The sequence below is a fragment of the Thamnophis elegans genome, chromosome 10 (genome assembly GCF_009769535.1).
Source record: "Thamnophis elegans isolate rThaEle1 chromosome 10, rThaEle1.pri, whole genome shotgun sequence".
Taxonomy (NCBI): Eukaryota; Metazoa; Chordata; class Lepidosauria; order Squamata; family Colubridae; genus Thamnophis; species Thamnophis elegans.
In genome coordinates this window covers 39,363,935-39,391,927 of record NC_045550.1, presented here as the reverse complement: position 1 = coordinate 39,391,927, position 27,993 = coordinate 39,363,935, and the positions used below count along the sequence as shown (strand labels likewise).

The following is a 27,993-nucleotide window of genomic DNA, read 5'->3' as shown; positions in this document are numbered from 1 at the left end:
TTTATACTTAAAATTAAAATGCCTTCTTAATTAGGACTCAAGGGTTTTTTAATAATTGTATTGCTTTTAAAATAATGCAATTTGAGTTTTAACATTGATTTTGAAATAACTTTTTGTCTGATGTTAAAATCTAGAAACACAATGGACACTGGGAAGCATTGAGGAAATTCATTCACATCTCATTGCTTCTCTGTAAGGTGTTCCTCCATGAGCCCAAAGCTCACTGCCCAAAAGTATGGCCTCTGTGCATATCTTGAAGCATATTGTGGAAGAGCCATGATCAATTCTGGTGCCTGTTTTGAAGCTCAAAATCAGCATGAGATAATCTGTCTTGGTTTAGACACTAAATAAGATGTAAATAACCAGGTTGCAACAACAGAGCTCAGTTGCAGTTCATTGATGGTTCATTAACAAAGTATGGAGAAAACAATACTATGAACATTGAAAATATTATAAAAGTTCAAAAAATATTCAAGAAACTTAAACTTATGATTTTTAATATACACTTTATTGGGGAAGGCACTGGGTGGTCTCAAGTAGAAAATATTACAATGGTTTAAGAAAAAAATACTTCATATAAACTGAAATGTGAAGTGGGGAGTTTTTTTAAAAAATTAAAAGAAGTTAAGTCACAAATCATAATGTCTGATGATAAATAATTACATGGAATATTTTATGGCTGTGGCAAAGCTCCCAATTTGCTTTCCCCCCCTCCACAAAATATTAGTTGTAATATATAAGGTAGACATCAAAATAATTTATATTTACAAATTCATCACAGCTAAAATGTAGTAAGCTATACTGTTGCTGTTTCTTATAAAATAAAATTAATAAGGCTTAATGGACTGCATCCAAATTAATTAATGTGAATTCCAAAATTTACTTCAAATGAAACTGAAGAAAGAATTCAAAGTTTTCAAACTTCAGTTTCTTTAGTATAATAGAAAAATACAAATACATCTCCTTGTATACAAAAATAATTAGCTACAATTATAGCTACATGATCATGTTATGCCATTGCTTCCTCATCTATACTAAAAATTGTAGGATATTGTCATATTAAATGTGCAACTTGTAGAAAAACATTTATCTTCAATTTCAGTAATTTCTGGAGATCATAAAAGTGCTATAATCATAGGTCACACATTTCAATGACCTGACCAAATTATGTTTAATCCTAATTTTTATTCTGTAAACTTTTATTCAAGTTAGTAAAGTATATGTGCATGTGTGTTTGTGTATGTATATGTATATATAAAGACACACACACACGGTAGCTATAGAATTTTAAATGGTGTGGTGAATTTTTAAGATGTTTAGTTTTCATTTCAGTTTTAAATTTGGTAGTCTATGAGCCAAACACGTTCATCTTTTTCACTCACAAATAGCTTCAGATAGCCTCCATGAAATATATTTTGTGAAATTGAAATGGCTTAAATGAACAATATTCATCATGTTTTGACAGCTGGGAAGAGCCCTTTATATATATATATACTATAAGACTACTGCCACCTCTCCAATCTATTAAGTCTCTGCCTTCTGAGTTCCTCAACTGATAGTTCTTCTGGTGAAAGCCAGAAGCCATATGGCCTCCTTTCACTGGTGTAATGCCTTGTATTGCTGCCTGTAAGACCAAACAAAGAAACAAAAAACAAATGTCAAAAGACAAATTTAATATACATTCTTCTAACATTGAATCAAGCCCATATTTATTTCTATAGTTAATATATTAAACTGAGAAGTACTGGTACCTGGGTTTAATCACTTGAAATGAAATATGGACATCTAGCTCCTTTAGAATTCTAAGCTAATATTCCTTTTACAATATGATCTACACTGATTTGAAACTTCCAAACTTTAGATATAATCCAAAATTATAGTGAAACTTCTACACCCAGTGCTTTTCTTCTGTATTCAGAATCCCAACTGGGAACTGTGTTCTCAGGAATAATATTTTTCTATTGTTTAAGGCATTTCCATACGAAACAATGAAACTGATTTTTTTTGGTCATACAAGTTCGTTTTTGTTATTTTGAAAAAAGAAATCAACAGAAATTGCTAATTAAATTGCAATATAGCAATAACATTTAGACTTATATATCACTTCACAGTGCTTTACAGCTGTCTAAGCAGTTTACAGAATCAGTCTATTGCTCCCAACAATCTTGATCCTCATTTTTCCCCCCTAGGAAAGATGGAAGGCTGAGTCAACCATGAGCCAGTGGGAATCAAACTGCCGAACTGCTGACAGTCAGCAGTCAGTAGAAGTAGCCTCCAGTACTGCATTCTAACCACTGCGCTACAACGGCTATATGTCATAGCATAATAATTGTAAAAATGGTTCTATATAGGAACAATCCATACAGTGGGATTAAATATTATGTTTTTACTTGGAATATGGTGGCTTTATAAAGGGCTATTTGAGTTTTTGGAAGGTACAACTAACTAATTAAAAGACCTAACAAGGAAGCTAAACTACTTCCTTTAATAGCAAATTCTGGGGATAAAACAGCAGTGAGAATTGCTATCATTAAACACTTCACTTTAAGAACTTCTAAATTCTAGGATTTGGAAGTCAAATGCATAATAAGACTAGGTTGAGAAAAACTTAATTATATATTTCTCTACCTTCCCTAATACTATTTGAAATGGAGTGCTATACAATAACTAACCTGCCTTCCTTTTAACAATTGCCATCTATAACAGAGTTAGATGAGTTATCCTATATCTTATGTTTCCTACATCTGCTATTTAAACTAAATGGTGTCTTTGAAACATTGTAAATGCTAACAACACCATAGCACTTTCTTAAAGGTGTATAATAATAACTTCTGGCTTTAATGCTCCCAGACTGGGCTTCAATGCAACCAGTCTCAAAAAAAGAACACAATATGCAAGTGGGTTCACTTTCTTTCTGGTTTCAGAGGCCTTAAAATATAGGTCAAATCTTCTTTCATTGGGTCTTTCTTCAAGAAATCAATACTTCCTGGTTGTTTATATTATCTTTGTTTTCATTATATAAAGACCCCTTTCAAAACTGGTATTATTCAGGATCAATTAAACTGCCACCTTCAAGAGTTTCATCCAGCACACTGATAAAAGATGTACTTTGTAGTGGACTCTGATGATTGGGACAAAGAATTCTCTCTTAATGGCAATAATTCTGGCCATAATGTAGAAGAAAAAATGGAGAACATTAAGACTCCTATGCACTCTTCACCAGTAATTGTCTCAGAACAACTCTCTTTTTTTTCCCCAAGAGAATGAAACTGTGCTTCTGGGTAAATAAATAAACCTAGCATACATTTAGTATGTAGGAGACATTTTTATAATGTTTGAAACAAATTAATAGTTACTGTTCCAGTAAATTAGGAATTCTATCTCAGGTCCTGCTTCACCTCTTCCAGCAGATGTCTCCAGAGGTTCACGGGCAGCACATTAGAGAAAGTAGGCCAAACCCCAGTCAACAAAACATTCCGCATAGTAAGCAGAATTAGGGCTATTTTGAAACAGATGGGGTCTACGGAAGCTGTAACTCTATTATAGACTTGTTTATTGTCTGCCTTATTTGAAGCCCAGGGATTATTTGCAAGTATCTAGCATTTTCTATGTCACTCTGGATTTCATCTAATGCAGAATAGAGTGAAAAGGATGAATACACACATACGCAGACACACAGAGAGACACTTTTTATACTAATCCACCATTGAATTCACAATTTAAACATGCTATTATGTGGTTTATGCAGCAAAGGATTTTTCTGTAAAGATCAGCAATGTAACAAACATCCTAACTCTGATTCATAATAGGATTTAGTCAGCTTGAAAAAGCACAGAAACATACTTTTAACTTTGCAATCTGGAAATGAAATGTATTTACAAACGATTGAATTTAAATTAAGATTTTTAGAATAAAGTGATGGCTAAAAAAGATCTCCTGGGTATTCTCAAAAGTTGTATGGTATGGTATTTCTACCAAGAATTTCCAAATCTATGATTCTTTAGGCTACAATTCTTATCACCCATAGAATACAAGGTTGGGATGGGAAAAGTAGTCAAGAAATATCCGAAAGGCACTCAGAAGAGACTATTGTACAGCTTCATTTTATATCCATCCTTATTAAGAATGAGAATTTTAAAAAATGAAATATTTTTCAGCTCGAAATGTACAAAACTTTTTCCACTGTAAAGGACAGTAGCAAAATAGCAAATATATTAAAAATGTAGAATATATACATTGCAAGTAAAAGAGCTAGCAGTTAATTGAGAAGCAAATAATCATAAGTTATAATCATTGAAGGAACAGAGGAAATGTGTATCTTCTCTCTTTCATAAAGTTTATCCTATGCAACAGTGTCTTCCCTGGAATTCAGAGGTCCCCAATTTGGGTTTTCTAGAAGGCCATTGTGTTGACTTTTTCCCCTGGACTTTAGGGCAAATTTGTGAACTTGTTATATAGTACCTTGGTATTTTACTTTGGAGTATTTTAATTTTTTGTTGTTGAAAATTGGTGCTAACTACCAAGGGTTATTTATTTAAGATGGGTGACCATATACATTTCTTAATAAATGAATACATTTAAAAATGATTCTCTATCAATAAGAGCAGTTATCTTAAATCTTGTGTCTGTCAGGTATACTGGAACAATCATTTCCAAAATTTCTAGCCAGTGTAAGCAATATTGCATTGAAATATTAGGAACTTGGGAGACTGTTGGATTGTGGAAAAAAAGAGCAACTTTGTTCTTAAAGGAGAAACTGAGCTGACAAGAATTGAAGAAGCCAAAGCACAGATGCAAAATAAAGCCAAGAAAATGTTTATATACAACAAAATAGCAATATAGCAGTAGACTTATATACCGCTTCATAGGCCTTTCAGGCCTCTCTAAGCGGTTTACAGAGAGTCAGCATATTGCCCCCAACAATCTGGGTCCTCATTTTACCCACCTCGGAAGGATGGAAGGCTGAGTCAACCCTGAGCCGGTGAGATTTGAACCGCTGACCTTCTGATCTAGCAGTAGCCTGCAGTGCTGCATTTAACCACTGCGCCACCTTGGCTCTTACAAAAGCATTTCTTTCTTTCTTTTTCCAATTAACGTTTTTTGCTTGGGCATATAATTCAAAATTATAGTTTTAAATACTTATTTTTATAATTTTTGTTAATTCAGTTGGGCCTCAGCAGACTGTAGCAGCTGGATGACTTCATCTAAATTTGAAAGTTAAGCAGAATTGAGCCTGGTTAGTATTTGGATGGTACTTCCAAGGAATACCAGAGTTGCAGTTCTAGATAGGGAAGTTGAAAAAATTAGCTTGCAGAAAGGCAGTGGCAAATCAAGTCTGTATTCCTGACAAAAGCTCTACAAAGTAAGCTTTGAAGTCAGTAGGTATCAAGTTCAACTTGCATCACTTGTAACACCAAGACATTATTTCATTTGCCCAAATTCAGAGAGCCCCTCTGCAAATAATAAAAAGAATACATGACTAATCACTCTTTTGGAGTTTGCCATTTGGATGCAAGTCAGAAGAAGCAAAAGGCAAAAGAAATGAAAATATGCCTGTATGCAATGGCACTGGAGGAAACAGGGCACAGAATATAGATTCAAACTACTGTATAGTACTAGAGTATATACTCTTTATTGTATTTATACCACCCTATTTCCCCCCTCACAGGTTTCAGTATCCTCCTATTTTAAAAATAAAGTGAAAACCTAAATTACTGATTTGAGGAAATACCATATCTTTGACTGGAAGGAATGCAAGGGTATGCAGGATGCACAAATGGGCAATGTGGTCACAGAGGTTGGAGGATGGGTGCATGAGTCGGGGAATTTTACAACTTATGACCTTCCCTTCCCATTGACTTTCTGGTGAAGCTGGCAGGGAAGGTTGCAAATGACAATCATGTGATTGCAACTATATATTAAAGTAAATTTAAAGAGTCTTCATAAGGAACAGTAAGTTCCGAATGAGACATATGCCTAAATTATCAGCATTAATGTTTCTACAGATTTAAATTGCTTTTAAGAGCTATAAGTAAATTAACATATCTGGAAGATGCCTAATCAAGAAACATTTTTCTAACACAAAATTACATAACTTCTCATACACCATTATAATAACTTTAGTAGAGAATATTTTATTTATCAGTTCTTTGACATTAGTACTGATTTAAGTCTCAGTAGTTTTATTATATGGGGCAGGAAACAAAGCACATCCTATCAGGAAATGGTAATTAAATGTTTTTCTAATTAGAGCTTTTCTAAGTCATAGGCCCGTGATGGCAAACCTATGGCACACGGCCCACAGGCAACACACAGAGGCCTCTCTGTTGGCACCTGAGCCCCAGTTGAGCTCCACCAAGCATGCGCTGCCAGCTAGTTGATTTTCAGGTCTCTGCAAAACACTATACAAGCCTTCAATATACATCCAACAGGAACAGGAAGTGCCTCACAGGAGCAGATAAAGGTAAATCCTAGAGAGGCAGGGAATGCATCAATGAACAATGGAGATGAATGTTAGATAGGAATAAAGCTGCATACAAGGCCGACAACTCCTGTAAAAGTGTAGGCATGCACCGGGAGAGGGTGAGCATGAGGGTGCTGGTCCCAGGAGGCTTCAGAGAGGCCTGCTAGGCCCAAAATGGGGTATGGGGGGCACATGCACATTGCATTATGGGTGTGGGAATGTGCTTTCGGCATGTGAGCACAAAAAGGTTAACTATCACTGTCAGAGGCAGTTTTTTACCTTGTTAAAGAATGCATGTGCTTTCATAGACTGTTCTATAAATTTTTCTAAAAAGTATTTTTGGCATTGGGTGGGCAAGAGCATGGATGTATCTCATCACATAATCTAATAGATGGTTATGACAACCATAATAGAAGATTTTCAGTGCCAATTCAAAGTAAAGTTCACATTTCCAGTGGTTAATTAAAGATTGTACAGCTCAACAAAGCAAGAAAACCTGCCAGACAAGTTTTGCTTTCAAGCGATAGTGACCCCAAACATTGTGCTGTGAATAACATTTATTCTAGCAATCAAAAGTAAACTTCCAAAAAGTATTATCTGCACTCATAATAAATATAAGGATGTATGAAAACTTTGTGTTACAAATTGGTTTGCCAAACATTTGGGAGGGAGGAACCAAAAGTATAGTAATATATTTACACTTGTAACTGAAAAATTAAATACTATTTAAAAAATTAATGTTTATGTTTCTTATTCTAGATGTAGTAATATTAAGAATTATTAAAAAGAATATCAAATGCTATTTTATGCTTTCTCACATTATAAACTTTTTCACTAGAGTTCCTGCACCGAAGCAACAACTCAGATGTTTTTGCCTTCTTATCCTTTTGATATTATGCGGTCAAAGTGATTACATAGTGTTTTGTTATCCATCTTTTGCAAGATGCATCATGAGGAAGAGATAAATATATTTTTGTTTTTAAACCTATTTTAATAATAGAGTATCAGTTAATTATAACAATTATGACTCTACATTTTTACCAAAACAAAGTCTGACAAAGTGAAGAATGAGATATGAAGTTTTATTGCTATCTGGTACAAAATTTCTAGAATTGTATGCTCTAAAATGCAAGTAAATATCTTGTTCTAGTTACACATACAAACTCTTAGGCTTGTGTCTCCACACAGTTAGGGTGTTCAGCATTCATCTGTTTCTAGTTATTTGTTTGTACTGACTAGAGATACCATAATTATGACATCTTTTTTCTTATTGACTACAATACATATTATTAATATCTCACATTTCTGACTTTGTGGCAATTTTCTTGCATGAAATAAACTAACACAGCTGTGGCTTTTTAAACAGTAGCCAATCATAAGTCACTGTATTTCCTGGGAACACAAACTAATGAGCATCCAGAGCTATTTAAAACCTTTACTGAACACAATGTAAGAGGCAGCACTTGGCACTTCCTGCATCCTGGCCAAAAACTGGAGGATATGCACAAGTTTTAAATACTTGCATTCTATTAGGAGAAAAACTGTGAGAGTATAATCAGCTATTGAAATGGGAAAGTCCCGAGTTATGCAGAAAAGAAATGTTTTGGGATATAAAAAAATAAGGGCTTGGGGGCAGCTGACCCTTGAATTTATTTAAGCAGCCACAAATGCTGTCCACATAACCTCTTGCCTTTACTATGCAAATTAAAACTTCCAGACACTTAAAATTGATGTGTTATTATTTCAGACAGTCTGAGAGTAGTCACATCAGACAACTGCAGTTATAATCAAAAATTATACAAACAGCAGAGTAGAGGAAAACAATATTCCACTTTTCCTTCCGAATTCAAAACCTCATCTATAGAAGCATAAAGAGTTTGCCATTATTGCTAATGCCACATGATCAATATGAGTAACAACAGCTCTGTGTAGACATCTGCAAAGCACATAAACTATTAGGTGTGAAATGGATGGGCAGCACAACAGCAGCAGCTTCTTGTCCAGATGTCAGGCAAACTACCATCTCAAGCAAGGATTCTTCCTTCTCCACTATTGTCATCTCCAACTCAACTCTGAACAGGGCAAAAATCTTTAGCCAGAGTCTGGCTCTAGGTGCCCATTTATCCATCTGTATGTTATATCTCACTGTTGTTTATTAAGCAGGAGGCACAGACATTAGCCAAATCCCCCTTTTAGATATAAAACAAATGAAGTATACATTATCCTAATGTAAAAAATCAGTTCAAGAACTAGTTTAGACTGTCAAATTGTTCTGATGTCCAGGCAGCAGTGGATGGTTCGTTCTCGTTCTCGTTCTCTCTCCCTCTCTCTCTCTCTCTGGATCTGTGGTTAAACTATCAACCATCTTATATACCGCTTCATAGGGCTTTCAGCCCTCTCTAAGCGGTTTACAGAGAGTCAGCATATTGCCCCCAACAATCCGGGTCCTCATTTTACCCACCTCGGAAGGATGGAAGGCTGAGTCAACCCTGAGCCGGTGAGATTTGAACCGCTGAACTGCTGATCTAACAGTAGCCTGCAGTGCTGCATTTAACCACTGCGCCACCTCGGCTCTGATACTCACCCATTGGGGCCCCAAGCTAACTGGCAGGGAAAGGTCTTTAGGGTCTTACAGGAGAGTCAGGAGGATTGGAGCTGACTTCACCCTGAGGAGCAAGATGTTTCAAAGGGCAGGTTGCCCTTCTCTTGGATGCTGCTGTCTGGAATACCCAGGCCAATGGAGCCCGCAGCATGCCTCCTCTGCTGGAATGGGTGGATCAGGGCAATCCCATTGGGATGAATTGGTCCCTCATAGTCTGGGCACACACCAGGAGTAATCACATACAGATGATTAACAACACCTTGAATTGCACCCAGAAGCAGACCAGCAACCAATGCAGCTCATGGAGCAATGGTATTACATGGGTCATTCTTGGAATCCCAAGAACTGCCCGTGCCACAATTCTTTGCTGCTATTTTCCATTAGAGTGAATCAAGTTATCAGGGGGTTCTCTGGTATTATTTTGATGATCTTTTGAATAAGGAGCAATAAGAACTTCCATGGAAGGAAATGGACAATCTCAATTTTAAGAGAAAAAGAAGTTATTTTTAACTATACTTCTCATCCCAAAAAGAGAAATGCATTTATTTTATGACATGTCATTCACGTTAGAGCTATTCTGCCTTACCTCTTTCTCTCAAGCTATTATTTACTGCTCTTTCCAATTGTTCTTCTTCAGTGAGTCCACCAGTATACGTATCATAGTTGTTTGCTCGATAGGATGGATTACCTGAGTATCTAAAATTCCCTGTACAAAATAAGATCACAGATATAATTGTTTAGCATAATCTTGTTTTAACAAAGCAAACTGTTGTGATGATTAGGTATCATTAATTCCCGATTAACCATAGCAATATTGTTACAAAATTGAAACAATTATATCATTGCATAATATCATTATTATATTATAAAATTACTATACTTACATTAATGTAAAGTAACAAATGCAATAGTAATCATTTTCCTCTGATGTCTCCTTCACTGAAATCTATCAAGTTGATATTTCATTGCATAACATGTCAATATTCTATTCAATTTTTGCCTCTTTTGACTCATAAATATTATGAGCACAGAACTATGTATTAGTAACAGGCAACACAAGCTCCATGTAAAATATGTGCTTTGTAATAAATAATAGTGTCTTATGCTACAAAGATTCACTTGTATATTGTACAAAAGGCTGCTATGGTTGATATAACTAGATTATAATCCTCTCACTTTCCAGACAGCACAAATGAAAGATAATTGATTGGGAACCATCTTGTCTTGGATTAGAAAGCCATCACCCCACCTCCTCCCCCACCCCCCAAAAAACCAACAACAACACCTATGTGTCTATCCCTCAAAAGTACAAAATCCTCTACTGGCCTGACTGAGAATATAAAAGCAGCTTTTTTGAAAACATACTCTCTGAATTGAGATTCTCTTTAAATTGTGAATCTAATGTTATATAATATAAAATGCATTTGTGGAGCTCAACAAATAAACCTGGATTGCTGTCTGTTAACCTATTGAAAGGTTAAATCCTGCTCTTTCCTATCCCCAGTCCTATTTTTTACCAACAGTTTTTTTAAAATTTTCTTTTAAAATCTGTGTGGATGCTGAGCTTGATTAAATTAAGAGTTGTATAAAACATCCTTTAAGTTTTCTGATAATGTCAATATAAATAAGGATTCAATCTTATGGAACACATTTCCTGCAATACTGAAATGTTAAACAATAATATGAACAGACTTGTGAACACATTAAAACTGTAATAGAGAAGAAGTAAGATGTGAATTATTTTTTACTAACTGATAGTAATAATCTACACCAATTGACACAAAATAAATCCTACAGATTACAACAAAATTTTCTCTGAGATAAAAACTGGTAAGATTAAAATCCAAATTACTCGCCTGTTCTGTAATTGTTCCTTTGTTCTGAAAAGCCAGTTGGAAATACATAGCCACCTAGAAATAAATTATAACGAGTATTTGTAAGCATGTACAAGGTGGCGCAGTGGTTAAATGCAGCACTGCAGGCTACTGCTAGATCAGCAGGTCAGCGGTTCAAATCTCACCGGCTCAGGGTTGACTCAGCCTTCCATCCTTCCGAGGTGGGTAAAATGAGGACCCAGATTGTTGGGGGCAATATGCTGACTCTCTGTAAACCGCTTAGAGAGGCCTGAAAGGCCTATGAAGCGGTATATAAGTCTACTGCTATTGCTATTGCTATGTAAAATATTATACTGTTAACAAGTTCTATGTCAAATTATATTTGTTTTGATTCCTACCTGACATATTTACCAAATTTGTTGCTTTAATTTTAAATACAATTAAATTTTAAATGAAGATATTTTCCTGTAACAGCATATGTGAATGGATATACAGCAATAGATAACTGTTGGAATATGTATTTATTTTATTTAGTATCTGGCTTTTTAATTTGATTGTACTGATTCCAGAATTAAAACAACACAATAAAGGGTAAACACTGGCATAACCTTTGGAACAAACTGTACAAAATGTCTCATGGCTATTGAGAGTGATGTTAATTCAAGTTTTCTCGGAGAGACAACTAGTGTACAAGTTATTTGTATTTAAAATATGTAATTTCCTTCTGTACTATTCAAAAGAACACCATAAGCAAGAATGCATTCTTCAAAGGAGCTCACTGTGTAGATTACAGGTAGTCAATTGTGATCAATTGTTTAACAACTGTTCAAAGTTACAACAGACCACAAAAAAGCTATTTAAGATCTATATTCAAAGCTAAAACTGGTACAAGCCACATGACTATTTGCTACTTTTTGCCATTTTCCAACCGAAAAAAAGCAAAAAATACCAATTGTACAATATATGCTGAAGTTACTTGCTTATGTGATTTGCTTAATGACCAGGATTACTCACTTTATGACCACTTAAATACAATCATAAAATTGAAACTGGTTACATCGTGCCTTGACTTATGGTCAGAGTTCTTCGCTCCATTGTGGTTGTTAAGTCGAGCACTACCTCTATGAAAACCTATCTGCAGCAGTCACTCCTACTATCATGGGCACGGTCAGTAGCACACCTTCATCAACAAAAGACTCAAGAACAACCTAAAGTCTTTCTCTTTTTTTTGTCCTATATGCAAAGTAGAAAACTTATATTGTACATTATTTGATCATCAAATTTATTTATTCATTTGCCTATATTTACACCAATTTGTCTGTCAACCACTCATAATAGGTAGCTTTTAACATTAAGCATTAAAATAAAATCCAATAGTAGCAAATATCTGTAGCTTGGTTGTAGGATGAGGGTGAGTTCTCCGAGCTTGTGGGTTGGTTTCCAAACATTTTGTTATCAGGCTAGGTAACATCTTCAGCGGAGCTTAAGTTCTTGTGATGGATCAGCTGTGAGACAGCAGTGATGGGTCTTGTGATCAGGAGATTACATCAGGTAATCACAAGACTCACAGCTGACTCATCACAAGACCCTCATTAGACATAACCACATCTGAAGTCCTTATAAACAGAACACTAACACTGATGTCCCCTAAACTCTGCTGAAAATGTTACCTAGCCTGGTAAGAAAAAGTTTGGAAACCAATGGCATAATTCTAAGGTCCTATCCTCCGCGAGCTGCACTGGCTGCCTATTGGTCTCCGGATACGTTTCAAGGCACTAGTCGTCACTTATAAAGCCCTTCATGGTATTGGACCTGGGTACTTGAAAGACCGCCTACTGCCAATTACCTCCACTAGACCAATTAGATCCCACAGACTAGGCCTCCTCCGAATTCCATCCGCCGGCCAGTGTCAACTGGCGACTACCCAGAGGAGAGCCTTCTCTGTGGCTGCCCCGACCCTCTGGAACGAACTCCCCGTGGAGATTCGTACCCTCACCACCCTCCAGGCCTTCCGCATAGCCCTTAAAACCTGGCTGTTCCGACAGGCCTGGGGCTAAAGATTCGCTGTCCCTATCTCGAATGGTATGATTGTTGTGCTTTTAACTATGTATAGTTTTGTGTTCTTGTTAAACTGTTTGTATCCCCCCTTCCCTTTTTGAGTTGTGAGCCGCCCTGAGTCCCCTTAGGGAAAAGGGCAGCATACAAATGAAATAAAACTCTAAACTCTAAACTCAAGTACAATTTACAATCACTTTAAAGTTATATTAAACAGCAATGCTTGGAAAGTTTTAGGGTCATTTTTACCTGCACATGCTGTCATGAAAATCTTTAGGGGTCCCATAGTGTACATTAGGCCAACAAGAATACCTGCCAGATGTCCTGCAAAAGAACTCCTAAAATGAAAGCAATTTTCTGTGAGATATATTGTTACTGATCAGAAATTTTCTGTAGCCTCGTTAACCTTCACTCCACTGGATATGTTTACAATTTTAAGAGTTTAGTATATTTAAAGGAGACATATGCATTTCACTACCTCAATTTTTTTTGGAAATAACAATGATCTAATAATGTCCTATTATGATGCAAAATAATTCATTTTGCATTAAATTACATTCATATCCAAATTCTTTATTTAGATCATAAAGAGCTAAAAGGGTAAAATTATCTTTCTATCTATACTTTCAGAATTCTCAAGTATCAAAGGTATTTATAAAAAATTACAATCTAAAGCAAAAGGTAGACCTGAAGAAACAAATGTTAACTGTAGATAAGATTGATTCGAATCCATTTGAAGTTATTTTTTCGTCTGAAAGGTATACCAATAAGAAAAAAAAAACCCTTTTCAGATTACAACATGACTACTCTTAAAGCTAACTTAACTGACAAATTACTATAACAAGATAAGTTATTTCAGGGGAATGATTATATGGAATCCCCACCTAAAATGAAGGGAGCTATCCTGATACATGACGTATTCCTAGTGCTAAAATCATATTGTTTCCATATTCCTAATTATTGTAAGAGAGAAATGAGGATTTGTTTGAAAAACACCACTTCCATATACTTTTGTGTAGGAAGGAGCAGTTGCTTCTGTTTTAATAAAACTTTCAATATACAGATATTGTTCTATGTATCTCACTAAACTGTAATGTTTGATTATGAATACGTTGTATGAAATGAGGCAGTGATCTATAAACCATGGTAAATTGGTAATGCAAGATGCTTATTGTTTAATTATAATTAAGCAAACCTTGGCTTACGTATCACATTAGCCAAACCTATCTATTATCATGCACAAATTCTCTGCACATATGCCAAGCCTGAAAAATATATAACTTTGGCAAAATCCTTCTTATATCCCCTATTTTCTTGTATAATAACAATGTTTTTTCTCTTAAAAAGCACAATCCAGATTGGATGAGGACTTATTGATATGTAACTATTATTCATTACAGTAATATCTATATACTTATATACAAAGTAATTTAATTTCTAAATGACTGACAGCAGACTTACCGTGGGTTTAATATATGGATTGCTAGAAGTTCCAACCAACAAGAGTATTTATTAGATACATTCAGGCCCATAATATTGGTTGATCCCCCTGGATGGTAATAGTTATTAAGAACTTTCAAAGCAAATAGCACTCCTATGAAAAATAAAGAAAAATGAACAAAGCACGAAGAATTCTCAAGTAATATAAAAGTTAAAAGATTAGAGGATCTGTTGCTCTTGGTATGCCTTGCATTCCATTTATTCAAAGACCATGTAGATCACTTCTATTATGGTATTTCAATATTCAACAGTGGCAAAAATATTATAGTACTTTTTCCCAAAACTAAAAACAAAATTTCCCAAAGAGTTATAATGTTACCAGTGACTTTGGGAAATAAAAGTGTTCTCATTAGCATAAACAGAGTGCAATATTGTGCTAATATACCTTCAGACAAATGGCTGAAGAAACCTTATAAAATTTCTCATTTTATTGAAAAGTAATCCTATTTTAAAACTTTGGTTGAGAAAGGCAGATTATTCTTATGACAACCAAGGATATAGAATTGTTGGAACATCAAAAGCAGACTCAGCATTGGGGCAGAAAAGGGAACTTCAGGGCTGCAAGCCTAGCCTAGTGAAAACACATAAATAACAAGGCAAATTTTCTACAAGCAAACAATGCTGCAAAGACAGGATTCCGATACCTCTCCAATAACACCGTAAGAACAGTGATAAACAGGATCAAACCCATGAATCCAGTTTTATTCCTACATCATAGTATGAGCATAGATGTTAATTTCCTTTCAATTGTGATGATACTGTACATTACCAGGTTTCTGAGTAACTTGATAAAATAACAGTGAACAGCAAAAGATTTCTAAGTTTCATCAATTCTTGGCATATTAAAGAGTTACTTTTGACAATTAAATTCCTGATTAAAATTAGGAATGTTTTTTTAAAGTTCTTTTTGGATTTTATCATAAATCCTTGATTCAATAGCAAATAATATTGACTCTACATCTGAAAAGTAGCAATGGAGGTGTGCTCCTTCCTGACTGCCACTGATATTTTAGCATCATTCTTCCAATGTATGTATTAAAATATTGAAATCAAGCTCAGCTCTTGATGACTTCATTGATATATCCATGCAATTTCTTTGAAAGGAAAAGGGAAAAGAGCTAATTCGCAAATTATTTGGATGGGTAGTTTTTCCCCCCCTTTCACTTCTCAATCTAGCCTATAATCCACGGGTGTCAAACTCAATCAGGTCAAGGCCAGATCGTCACATATTACGATGTTTTTTGCCTTTACAGAGATGGAGTGGGTGTAGCCTGTGCATGACGTATCTGTGGGCCGTCGGTTTGATAGATCTGCTATAATCCTTGGATTCCAAAACCAGTTTCCAAATTTAGAAAATATGAGCAAGGTGCTACTATCAGATTGAGATCAGCACATGTATATTGAAATGTACATTTCTATTTCAGATTTTTGTATTTTATTTACTATTTATTCAATTTGTATAGCCCCCTATCTTAATCAATGACTGTGCTGCTTACTATTCAATTCACTTTTACTTTCCTTTTTCTGTAGTAACTTTATTAAAGTTATTACAGAACTAAAAAGGAAAAAGGATCAATAAAGCAACATATAAATAAATAAAAATAGCCCCCTAGAAAGCATCACTTTCATCACAAGTGTAAACATTTTCATTATCTTTTAATCTCCTCTTAATTAACAACTATGAAACTCTTTATCCCATAACTTATATCTTAATAGTAGGCAAATCAAATAAGTAACATCTTTTTCAATCCAGTTATCAGCAAAAACTCAAAAGTTCTAAAATAAGTTTAATATATCTGACAACTCTTAGCTGCAAGCAAACTCCCTTTTAAAAGACATAAATGGTCCTGATATCCTAGTCTAAACAAAAATCTGAAGTCTAATATGACAAAAAAGGATCATTTCTCTCAAGACTCAATATACAACTATTTTCCATTACAAATGCCAACAATTCCAAAGAAACCCACCCTACATAACATATCCCATTCAATAAACATTCCATATCTCAACTATAAAACAGAAACAGATCCACATTAAGCCATAAAGTAATCACAGTATTCTAATACAAACAAAAGACTAAAATTTAACATATTTTATCTTTTAAACAAGTTTACGAAACTTCATTACTTTAAGTAACAGACAGCTGGATAGTGTTTAAATGCTATCAAATTGGAATACACAAAGTAATTTGTATGGGGAAAGGGTTAAACACCATATTAAATGTATGCAAATCCAATATGCCACTTTTTCATTCCAGATTATCAGAATCCAAAAAGATTCTTGCTGTAAATCTGGTAAAATAAACTGACTTTGTATTCCTTTCCTAAATACAGAACAATCTTTCTCTGTAATCCATTGTTGGTTGTGGATCCTTGTTACAAATTTCTTCAATACTTTACAATACAGCCTATTTTATAATAAGTCTAGAAAAAAAAAGTTCCAATTGCTCTATGGGATTATTTTTATTTCCTTCTTATTTGTTAAAGCCTCATCCATATTTTTTTTTTGTATCAATTGACAAATTCTATTCAAAATCTCAATATTGTTCTCAGAAAATTTTTGTTGCATATCTTTTTTTGCAACATCTTTTCCTGGGAAACAGACTGTTCTCAAGACACAACAAAGCTGACATAATCAAATCCTAGTGTAGTGACGGCGAACCTTTTCGGCATCGAGTGCCCAAACTGGAATGTGTGTGCATGTGCGTGCGCCAAAGCACCGGAAACCAAAGACCAGCCTGCCGGCAGACGCATACTTGTTTTCTGCTTGTTTTCAGACTGTTTTTCGGGCCATTTTCAGGCCTTTTTTGGGCTGCTTTCAATTTTTTTGCGCTCTGGCGCCAATGAAGACCAGCAGGCCGGCGCCGGAAACCAGAAGAGCAGCTGGTAATGGTGCATGTGCCCACAGAGAGGGCTCTGCGTGCCACCTCTGGCATGAGTGCCCAATGTTCGCTGTCACGGTCCTAGTTCAATTCCTCAAAGATATCTCTGAATGCCATTGTAAATTGCTTGTCTTGTTATGCCTTCAATATGAAAAAGGGTTTCTTTCTCACAAGGATGTATTTATTCTTTAAATTTAATTTTAAATTATTCTTCAAAATCCAATATTCCATAATTTTCTAAGCCCTTAATCTGTTTAAAGCTTTCTGTAGCTAAAATCTTTTCTTGCTTTTTGCCATTTATTGCATATTTTTAAAGATTTGAAAAATCTTTGTTTTCTTCTATTAAGGCTTTAAGACACTCCACATTGTTTATAATTGGGTCACTTTGAAGGAGTTAACGGCAATTTCCAAAAATAATTAGCAAGGGAAATGTCCTTTTAAAAGGCTTCCTTTGTGACTGGAGCAATTATAGTAAATTCCCCTGTCCTGATTCTTCCTCCCTCCAGGGTCCTCTCTTTATTCAGAAAGGGTTGAAGTAGCTGATCTACTCGCCAGCTTCCTATTCGCAGCTGTATCTATTTTAGATCGACTTTTCACAAAACCATTTTCAATTGGCCATATTTCCTGAAAGTCCAGATGTTTGTCTTTTAGTTTCCTTTGTAAGAGATTACTAGAAAAATTTAGCAGTGACCAAGTTGTGTTCATTGTATCACTAGTCGATAGCCCGGTGTTGCCCAGGTATTTATTTATAGGGGGAAAATTTCCAGACCAAACGTAGTTTCTAATGTAGGATTTTCTCCCTTACCAGAGGGAGCTATCAACACTGGATTACTGTAACGCGCTCTACATGGGGCTGCCCTTGAAAAGTGTTCGAAGACTTCAGCTAGTCCAGAATGCAGCCGCGCGAGCGATTGTGGGTACACCCACGTTACACCTATCCTCCGCGAGCTGCACTGGCTACCCATTGGTCTCCGGACACGCTTCAAGGTGCTAGTCGTTAGTTATAAAGCCCTGCATGGCATCGGACTTGGGTACCTGAGAGACCGCCTCCTGCCAATTACCTCCCAAAGACCAATTCGATCTCACAGGCTTGGCCTTTTCCGGGTTCCATTGGCCAGCCAATGTCGGCTGGCAACCCCCCGGGGGAGAGCCTTCTCTGTTGCTGCGCCAGCCCTCTGGAATGAGCTCCCCGTGGAGATCCGGACCCTTACTACCCTCCCGGCCTTCCGTAAAGCTACCAAGTCCTGGCTGTTCCGACAGGCTGGGGGCTGTTGAAATATCCAGCCCCGCCTCAATTGTGAATGTTGTGCATTTTTAAATTCTTTGTATTGTCTTATTTATTTCCCTTTCCCTGTTTATTGTGAGCCGCCCGGAGTCCTTCGGGAGTGGGCGGCATACAAAACTAATAAACAACAACAACAACAAACAACAGCCCCCTTGCGGGGTACTGTGAAGCCGTTATCATGGCAACTCTACTGTGCTGTACAGTAGAAGCCATTTTACAGCAGTACAGTAGAAGCTATTGAAAGGTACAACATGCTGCATCTTAATGGAACACCCCCTCAAGCAGTATTAAGGGTGTCTTACCACCACAGTATTTTTCTCTAGAGTAAGTCTTCTGTGTAGGAAATTTGGTTGAAATTGCTCAAGGGTTCCAGAGTTACCCTGGAACACACACAGAGAGCCATTTTTATATAGATTCAAGAACATGCTAATTTCACATTCCCATAATACATATTATCTATTTCCTAACAGCTAGCATTTGCAATAAATAAGTCATAAAAAAGTGGACGCATAATAAAGAACACCTTACCAGAAAAACCAACAGCACAGTGATGTTCATATAAAGGATCACCAAGAAGTTTGGCCAGTATAGCTTCCAGAAATAGGTATACAGCTCCCACAAGTAGTGAAAACAGTGCAATTATATATCCAAACCACTTAGTTCCAAGTCTGTTCTCCAATTTAATTCCTTTCCAAAGCAAGGAGACCATATTAAAATATAGATGCCAGTCATCTGCATGGTGAAATGCTGAAAGATACAAACGATGCCAGTCCTTTTTGTAAAGACACCTATTGACACTAATACATGCTTCGTCCAGAGGTTTCAGGGGTTGTAGAAAAAAGAAAATGTTCACTGCCAAGGTTGCAAGTGTGACAGGTGGAATGTTTTGAAACCCAACTTGATATAGCTGAGAAAGGAGCAAAAGCACTCCAGTATTTAATGCTTTGGGCCTTCGCTGCATAGTTTCTTCTTTGAACGGAGTTTACACTAAAACTTGAGTACAGCAGAAATCCAGACAGATTCTGAAAAATAAAGATAACAAATAAATCTTTTACACAAGGAAAAATGGAACACGCAGGTAATCCCCCAGGGGCAACCATTCGTTTAGCGAATTTTCACAAGAATGAATTTATCCAGAAAATTTACCTAAGTTAGAAATTCAAAACTGCAGCCAAAGAGGGGCCTCGGTAGTCATGTGGATTCAGTCACTGCTAACAGCCATTTTTAACGCTGTCACTTCCCTTTGGCCGTTCGGGGTTACGACATGCCATTTTCTAAAGCCGGCACGCGTTCCTCCCCCCCCTCCACTTCCCACATCACATGGCCAAACAAGATCCGGTGATTTTGCAGCCAGTGCCAAGTTTATTTTTGTTTTTTTGATGCTGCCTAGAGAGGTTTGAGATTAGCAAGGGCAAGTGATTTTTTTTTTTAAGATACAAATTTGAGAGTTGACTTGAGAGTTCTATAAATTTTACTCCCTCCCCCTTCAGGGCAGCTGATTAGAGATGCTTGGGCCAGCTACCAGCAAGTGATTTTATTTTTTTAAAGCAACTGCAAGCAGAAAGCTCTGGGAGCCTGCTTGGAAGTAATTTAGTTCCTGAGCTGAAGGTTGTACTAGAAACAGTTAATCGTTGGTCAACAGTAGTGGGGAATATCTTTCCGCCAGTTAATGATGGCAGAAATCAATTAATGAATCTGAGGAAATAGTAAGTCAGATCCTTGTTCATTTAATGATCCATCTGATTCAATTAATGAATTTGATTTCAAAAATTCGCAAACTTGAGTCTGATTCATTTGATGAATTTTTTTGACTTACCACCCTAATGGGCAGATTCCATTAAAGTTGTACCTCGAGGTCTATCTGTATATCATACAGATATAGGGAGAGTGAACAAGTGAGAAGATAATAGAAACAATTTCATTGAAAATTTACTTTCTACCGTGTTTCCCCAAAATTACGACATGTCCTGATAATAAGGCCATGCCACATTTTTCTGGTGGGGAAAAATATAAGCCCTCCCCCGCAAATAAGCCCCCTGGACAACCCCCACCTCCAACCAGAGTGCTGTTCACCACCTAGCGGTATTCCAAATGTGCCAGGCCGCCAGAAGCGTGAGGGAGGCAAAGGTGATTGTGCCTTCGGGTACCGCTAGGTTGGTGAGCGGCTCTGTGCCCAGATGAAGAGAGGTTTGCCGGGCAGCTGCTCTCTTGCAAGCAGGCTCTCAAAGAGTCTGGCACAGCCTCATGGGCGAATGGCTGCATTGTGCTGTCACAGCAGTGCAACACAGTAGCCAGGAAGCGACCACACTCACGAGCAGCCACCCAGCAACCCCCCTTTCCAACCGGGCACAGTGCCATTCACTGACCTAGGGGTATCGCCAAGCCACGTGAGCACCTGTTCGCCGCTGCCCGGCTCCCGCAGCTTGGCACTTTCAAAATGCCAGTGAATGGCACTCTGCACGACTGGAGAGGGGGGTTATGCGAGTGGCTGTTCCGCTCTCGCTCACACATCTCCCAGCCTCACAATGCCCTGGCCCAGCTCTCCCCGCAGAGCCAGGGCACCTCCACCGCCGCATGGCTTTTTTTGTGGCTTCCAAACCGAGTCTTCTGGCAGTGGCCGCTCTGGGAGTACACTCTATGGTTGTACGCTCTGCCGGCAGCTGGCCCATAACCATAGAGGGTACGCCCAGAGCGGTCACTGCCGGAAGACTCGATTTGGAAGCCACAGAAAAAGCCATGCGGCAGCGGCAGTAGAAGTGCCCTGGCTCTGCAGGGAGAGCCATTCACCCATGAGGCTGTGCCCGGCTCTTTGGGAGCCCACTTGCAAGAGAGCAGCCGCCCGGCAACCCCAAAATAATAAACCCTCCCCTCATAATAAGGCCCAAGCCATATTTTGTGGGTAAAAAGAAAATAAGTAAATAAGTAAATAAAATATTTTTGGGGAAACACAGTATATACTGCTCTACTACATTTTAAGAGATCGGGATATGAAACAGAAGTCTCCGGATGCCATTTAAATTTTTTCTTCCTTAGTTTCTAATATTTATACATTTTCAAAAATTATGATTTTTAAAAAAGTATAACCAATTTATCAATGCATTAAATTTGCATGCAGGTAATTTTGTTCTCCCATCAGACTCCTGATGTCACTGCTTTGTTGCTTAAAATGGTGGAGGGAGGAATTATTTGAAGCAGGATTTAAGGATTTAATAACATTTTTTCATTCAAAATGCATCACTAGACCAACTTTACAATTCCATACATATAAAATTAAAACTAATTTAAAATTTTCAATGAGACTTGGTCCAAAATAAATGTGTATAATATTTGTCCAAGGCAAGACCAAGAATATAGGTAGATCTCATTGGGAAGAATGAAGCAGCTAGAAAAAATAATTTCTGATAAAAAATTTTAGAGGGAAGCAATTTTTTTCAAAGTTTTTTACTCCACATTTTTGCAAAAAGTATATTTTACCTGCTTTTAACTAAATGAAAATTGGAGAAAATTATTCTGAATATTTTCATGAAACAGATTGTCAATATTTTCATTTGTTTAAAAGTTCTTTTTCCAATCCCTTATCAATCAATTATTAAAATATTAATTAAATAGCAGACAATGCAGATTTTGTTTCCTCCAATGATTTTTAAAACACACCACAGCTTTCAAAATGTACGTGCTTGCAGATTAATTTTGAAATGGGTATCTGCCTTTCAGTTAAGACAATTACATGCTTATATATTCTCACCTATAAAGAGAAATATCTGTGATTACAGATTCTAATAATTTTTGTATAGAAAATATTTAAGGAATGTTTACACTGAATAACAATGGACAGTTTGTTTAATTTGCAATATTATGCAGCTTTTAATTTCTTAAATCATATACTGTATGTCATCATTGTTTGAGAGGGGAAAGGTGTCTATCATTAAGTCATGCAACAATAAGGCTGTACTTAGCCATGGTCATGATCCACTATTGTATCATCACTTCTTGTCAGATGGGCAGCTATATAAATTTGATTAATAAATAAACTGAATTATGTCCGCTTACATGTTATTGGTTTTCAGCCTAAAAAGTGCTTCCATGAAACATTAAAAGAATACCAAATAGCTTAATATAGTAATAAACATACTAAAACTGCACAACAAAAATAAACGCTAAATGTAAGGTTAAATTAAAAAGAAGGATTTATCTTCAAAATAAATTTTCATGGGAGTTAGTCAGGTGCACTTTGAGAAATTCAAAGTAAGAATACAATGCAAAGAGAACCTGAAATATAAGCGTACTCATTCCTTTTTCTACAAACAAAAAGGATATTTATCCCCCCTGTAACTTGATAAGTAACTCAAAGTGGCAAACATACATAATAGTTCTGTATCCTCCTATTCTCCCCACAACATCAACCCTGTGAAGTGGGTTGGACTGAGAGAGTGACTGACCCAAAGTCACCCAACTGGCTTTCATGCCTAAGGTAGGACTAGAACTCACAGGCTCCTGATTTCAAGCCAGCGCCATACTACTACATCAAATTGACTCTCTCTTATCTCTTAACTATCTTATTCCATGATTGGAGGGTAACAGGTTTCCATCTAATTCTTGAACTATCAAGAAAATACATGCATATTAACTTAAAGAGAAAAAATAATTATGATTCCAATTTTATTCAAGTTGAGAAATGTTTTAGAAGTTTACCTGATCAATTAGGCAATATTGGTGACATCATTTAGGCTGGAGTTATTTTCATTCAGCACCAAATTTGGAAAAAAAATAAGATGAAATTTAATTATTCATATAGCAAAATTTTATACATATAAAATTTCTATTGCAACGGAGCTCACTCCCAAGTAAATGGGTAAAGGATTAATCAAGCACAGCAATACTAAATGGAAATCTAAGTGCTTCCTTCAACTATACACAAGAAAAATAGAAATAGGAAAGGATAACATACTTTCTTTTTAAAAAAAATCTTGCTGTATGCAATTAATTTTGGGGAGTTTAGGCTCCTCTCCTTCTATCTAATGTGGCATACTCTTTCTCTTATCAAAGCAGGTGGGGCTTTCCTGGGTTTCTAATGTAGAAGGAGTGGGAAGAATCTAATGTCAGTCTCTTTAGTCTGAAGCCAGAGGCATGTCTCCAATCTTGGAACAAACTGAACAAATTTATATTCTAGCAAACTATCTCAGGAACAAGTCCTTTCTTGCTCAAAGCAGGTTACTCTGACCTCAGCAGAAACAATCTGATGTTATGCCAAGCTGAAAAGCAAGGTCTATGCAATGCTTAAACCTTGAATGCTTTAGATCCAATGTGGATACATCTGCTTTATTTGATACGATGAGATTCAACTACAGTTTTGTAGGCTTATTTAGTGTACACAGAAGCATATTGTTAAATAGTAAACTTCTATACAAGCAGCAATGTAACTTGATTTAAAGCATAACACACGTATATGAAGTCTAAAAACTATACTTATGTACTGTAGCTACTATGTGATCATCACTTTCTACTATACAATTCTTAAACTGCAATGATATCCAATACAAACGCAACTCCTTATACATAGACCTGTGAAGGAATGAAGCTGGGTGGCTGTCTGCTCTTATGGAGAGTAGCTGCAGTCTGCAGAAACCCATTTTCCCACATACATTCAATCACAAATATCCAAACTGGCATTCCAGCGGCTGTTATAATTGAGCCACGCCTTATCATTTTGATGGATGAGCTGACTTGATGTCCAGAGGCAAACTAACCCCACTCAGATCTTAGCTTAGAAAAGCAAACACTAAGTCAGAGAGGGATATGCACAGCAGGAAAGGTGATAGCAAACAGTGCACAGACAAGAAAGCACAGGCAAGAGGGCTACTGCATTATTTAACTGCCAGGACCATAACCTATGGTGAGCAGCATACCCTGTTGGGTATCCTGCCTGGAGTTTGGAGCTTTGCCTGGAGCTCATCAGCAACTAGAAAATGAGCAATCACAATGAAACAACACCCTATCCCAATTAGTTCAAGAACTTTGGCGGGAAGGCAAAGACTGCACACTACTTGATAGACTCAGACTTCTGTTTCATCTGATTATTAAAAGATTGAGTATAAAGGATTGAGTATTAAAGACATAATTACGAGAAAGGTGGAGTTGACCCAGACCAACAGACTGTTATTGGGAAAGAGTGTGTTGCAATAACGCATTGTGTAGGTTTCTGCTATGCTGCGGTGTGCCCAGATCTTGGAAAGCAAAAAACCCTACAAGTTCTTGTTTACTATTTGTTTCGCAACCATTAGAAGTTATGACGGCACTGAAAATGACTCATGATAGGTCCTCACAGTTACAACTATTGCAGCATACCCAGAGTTACATGAACACAATACAGAGGCTTGGCAATTGGCTTGCATTTATGACGGTTGCAGCATCGTGGAGTCCTGTAACCACACCATTTGTGACCTTCCCAGCGAACTTCCAACCAGCAAAGTCAATTGAGAAACCAGCAGAAGATTGCAAGTTGTGGTCACATGAAGTCTAGCTTAAGAACTGTAAATGAGTCACTTAACTGAGACAAAAAGTTCATAAAATTGGATGAAGTCATGTGATACCTCACTTAACAACTGCACTACTTAATGACAAATTTTCTGATTTCTATCATGGTTGCAAGTCAAGGACTACCTGTATTATTTAAGTACAAAATTCAATCTTAGGTGGCTTACAACTTCAGGGCCATTCATAATCCTAAAAACCTGTTCATAAATTGTTTCAGAAAAGCATACTTCATTGACATAAATTAGACATAAAAAAGTAATGAACTTATAAAGTTGAAAGTAGTAATTTGGGCTATTACATCTTTCTGCTCTATGCATGAAGTCAAATTAAAGCTGTTGCAAGAGAGCCAACCACGTCTTTGGGAGACTAGTCATATTCTCAAATTGCTCATGCTGTTAATAAATTTCTTCTAATCTAGCTTCCTGTCACTTAAAGCCATTATCCGTATCTGAAATGAAAAAGAACACTCTTGGATTTTTGAATGAATTTGATTGATTACTACAAATGAAATACTAATTTCTGCAGCAGGGCTGTGTGAAATTAAGAGTATTTCATTACCCATATAACTATAATAAAGGAAAAAGAAAAAAAAAACATCTCAAATTTGTCATAGTCCAAATATCATGGGCTAATTTCTCCCCCTGAAATCTCTCAAGCCCCTTATAATGCTAAAAATACATACATTTTTCCAGAGGCCACAGATATTTTAAAAGGCCAACCAGTTTTTCACCCTTGATTTAAAGCACCATATAAACTATGGTTTGTGATATGAGCTACAGAGATTTCCCCATAGTATCCCCTCCCCTTTTCACTATTTTTGATCAATCATAGGTTAGCACTATAACACAACAGGAAACTGTTTCTTAATTCTTATTCCTTGAACCATATCAATTTCATAACCCTTGTTTTGCAATGGGCATGTCTTTAATAAACCAGTTAAAATTAATCTAATTCTATCGTATTTGGATAAAATAGAAATTATCAAAATAAATTATCAAAAAAATAAGACAAAGCATCTAGAGCAGTGGCTCTCAACCTTCCTAATGCCGCGACCCTTCCTAATGTTGTGGTGATCCGCAACCATAAAATTATTTTTTGTTTTCTGTATTTTTTCAAAAATATGTGTTTTCCAATGGTCTTAGGCGACCCCTGTGAAAGGGTCATTCGACCCCCATAGGGGTCCCGACCCACAGGTTGAGAACCACTGATCTAGAGTATTAACCACCCTAAATGTTCTTATTTACACATTGGAAGTATATTAATTCAGCAGAAATTTCTTCTGTCCATAAACAAGGTGAGATACACAAAAGCGTTTTGCAGATTCATGGAATTTAACTGGACATAAGAGAATATGACGAAAAAACCTTTCCATCATTTAAAAATGTCATGTTATCATTGTATGAGGGTAATCATGCAAATGCATAACTTTAGTACAGTAGTTTAGATTAGAAATACCAAACTCTAGTTAAAAATTCCATAAAGGAATTCTGGGAAATAAATAGCTAGAAGATATGGTAAAAGAACATAAAAATGTGTGCTGAACAGATCTACTATAATCTACAAACCTACAGAAAATATGCTGAATAAAACTTTTACAAAAGTTTACAAGGTATACAAGGAACCATTAAGGCATTCTTTTAAGATTTATGGAAGAAAATAGATCAATCTTTTGCAGTATCACCATTAAAGATGAAAAAAGGGCTAAGTCCAAATATAAGATGTAATAGGATCACTCCCTCCTTTGTTTCAATTAAAAGGTATTGTGTTGGGGTGAAAAGTTAAGTAATTAAACAACAGAAGCAGTTAACTCCCCATGTATTTTCACTTTAAATTATTCAAAAATATATTTTCTTCAATATTTATTATACAAATACTTTTCAACAATCTACTGCTAAACATAAGTTAAAAGATCAGATTTTTTTTTTAAAAAAAAGTCCAAGCAACTATGCTGTGGCTGTTGAATCTGCTTGTTTCAACTAACTTCAGAATCAAAAGCTGTATTTAACCAGACTTTTCCTATTTAACCAAATTTGGGAGAAAGGAAAATAGAAGAACTATTTTAATACTTTAATGACTATTAAATCATTAATAAAAAAAACTAATTATTTCAAGTGTGTATGAGCCACCTCTGTCCCTTGGGCAGTTGCAAACATTAACAAAAAACAAAAAAGTTCTCCCGAGCTTGAGGCCCTTCAAATTCATTAGATGCTAACTCACCTGGAGGGCACAAAGAAAGAGGGAAGCGGTAAGGTCAGTAGGAGAACAGAGTGATCTGCAATAATTGAATTATAAGAGAATATGCAGTAATCTTAGATGTTATGATTTCTGGGCGACTGAGTAACGAGACCGAGCTTATACCGAACCGGAGGAGACTCTCAACAAGACCCGTGAATCGAAGACTATTAGAACATCCTTTCCCATTCCGTTCTACTGCCTTAGGAGCCGATTTACTCAAAAGTTACAAAGCAGAGGTGGTCCACCCTGCCCAGATGCCTTTCCGTGCACAGTCCCTCTCTCGCACTTGGAGGAGGAAGAAAAAGACCCCATCCCCAGCCTCAGAAAGCGACTCCACCCCCTCTACCGGAAATGGGAAACGAGCCTCCTCCTCCTCCTCCTCCAGGCCGTCACAGGCTCAATTTACGCCAGGCGTTGCGTGCGATTACGGCAAGGCGAGGTTTATGCGCCGGAAACAGCCCACGTGACCCGCTCGCTGCTCAATCAGAAGCCATAGCGATCCGTCTTTGTCATGAATCAACCTCGGGAACGACGCATGCGTCACATGAAACTGTGCTTTTTTTTTTTTTAATGTCGCGGTGTGTGCGCTTGTCTCGTCGTCCG

The 27,993-nt window shown here is 36.6% G+C and overlaps 1 protein-coding gene across 6 annotated transcripts; it reads right to left on the bottom strand.

Moving 5' to 3' along the window:
* Positions 1–10: 10 nt before the first annotated feature.
* On the bottom strand, positions 11–27,782 carry RHBDD1 (rhomboid domain containing 1). Of its 6 annotated transcripts, XM_032225151.1 has the most exons (11): positions 27,373–27,762; positions 23,314–23,349; positions 22,574–22,626; positions 22,276–22,366; positions 20,438–20,482; positions 19,150–19,643; positions 14,417–14,549; positions 13,205–13,293; positions 10,922–10,975; positions 9,652–9,771; positions 11–1,624 (listed from the first exon to the last, which is right to left on the bottom strand). In XM_032225151.1, exons 6-11 carry the CDS (start codon positions 19,580–19,582, stop codon positions 1,503–1,505), a joined length of 951 nt encoding a protein of 316 aa, XP_032081042.1. In that variant the 5' UTR covers positions 19,583–19,643; positions 20,438–20,482; positions 22,276–22,366; positions 22,574–22,626; positions 23,314–23,349; positions 27,373–27,762; the 3' UTR covers positions 11–1,502. The 6 variants fall into 6 exon arrangements, with proteins under 6 accessions (XP_032081042.1, XP_032081044.1, XP_032081045.1 ...); XM_032225153.1 differs by lacking the exon at positions 22,276–22,366; XM_032225154.1 differs by lacking the exon at positions 22,574–22,626.
* Between the last annotated feature and the right edge of the window lie 211 nt (positions 27,783–27,993).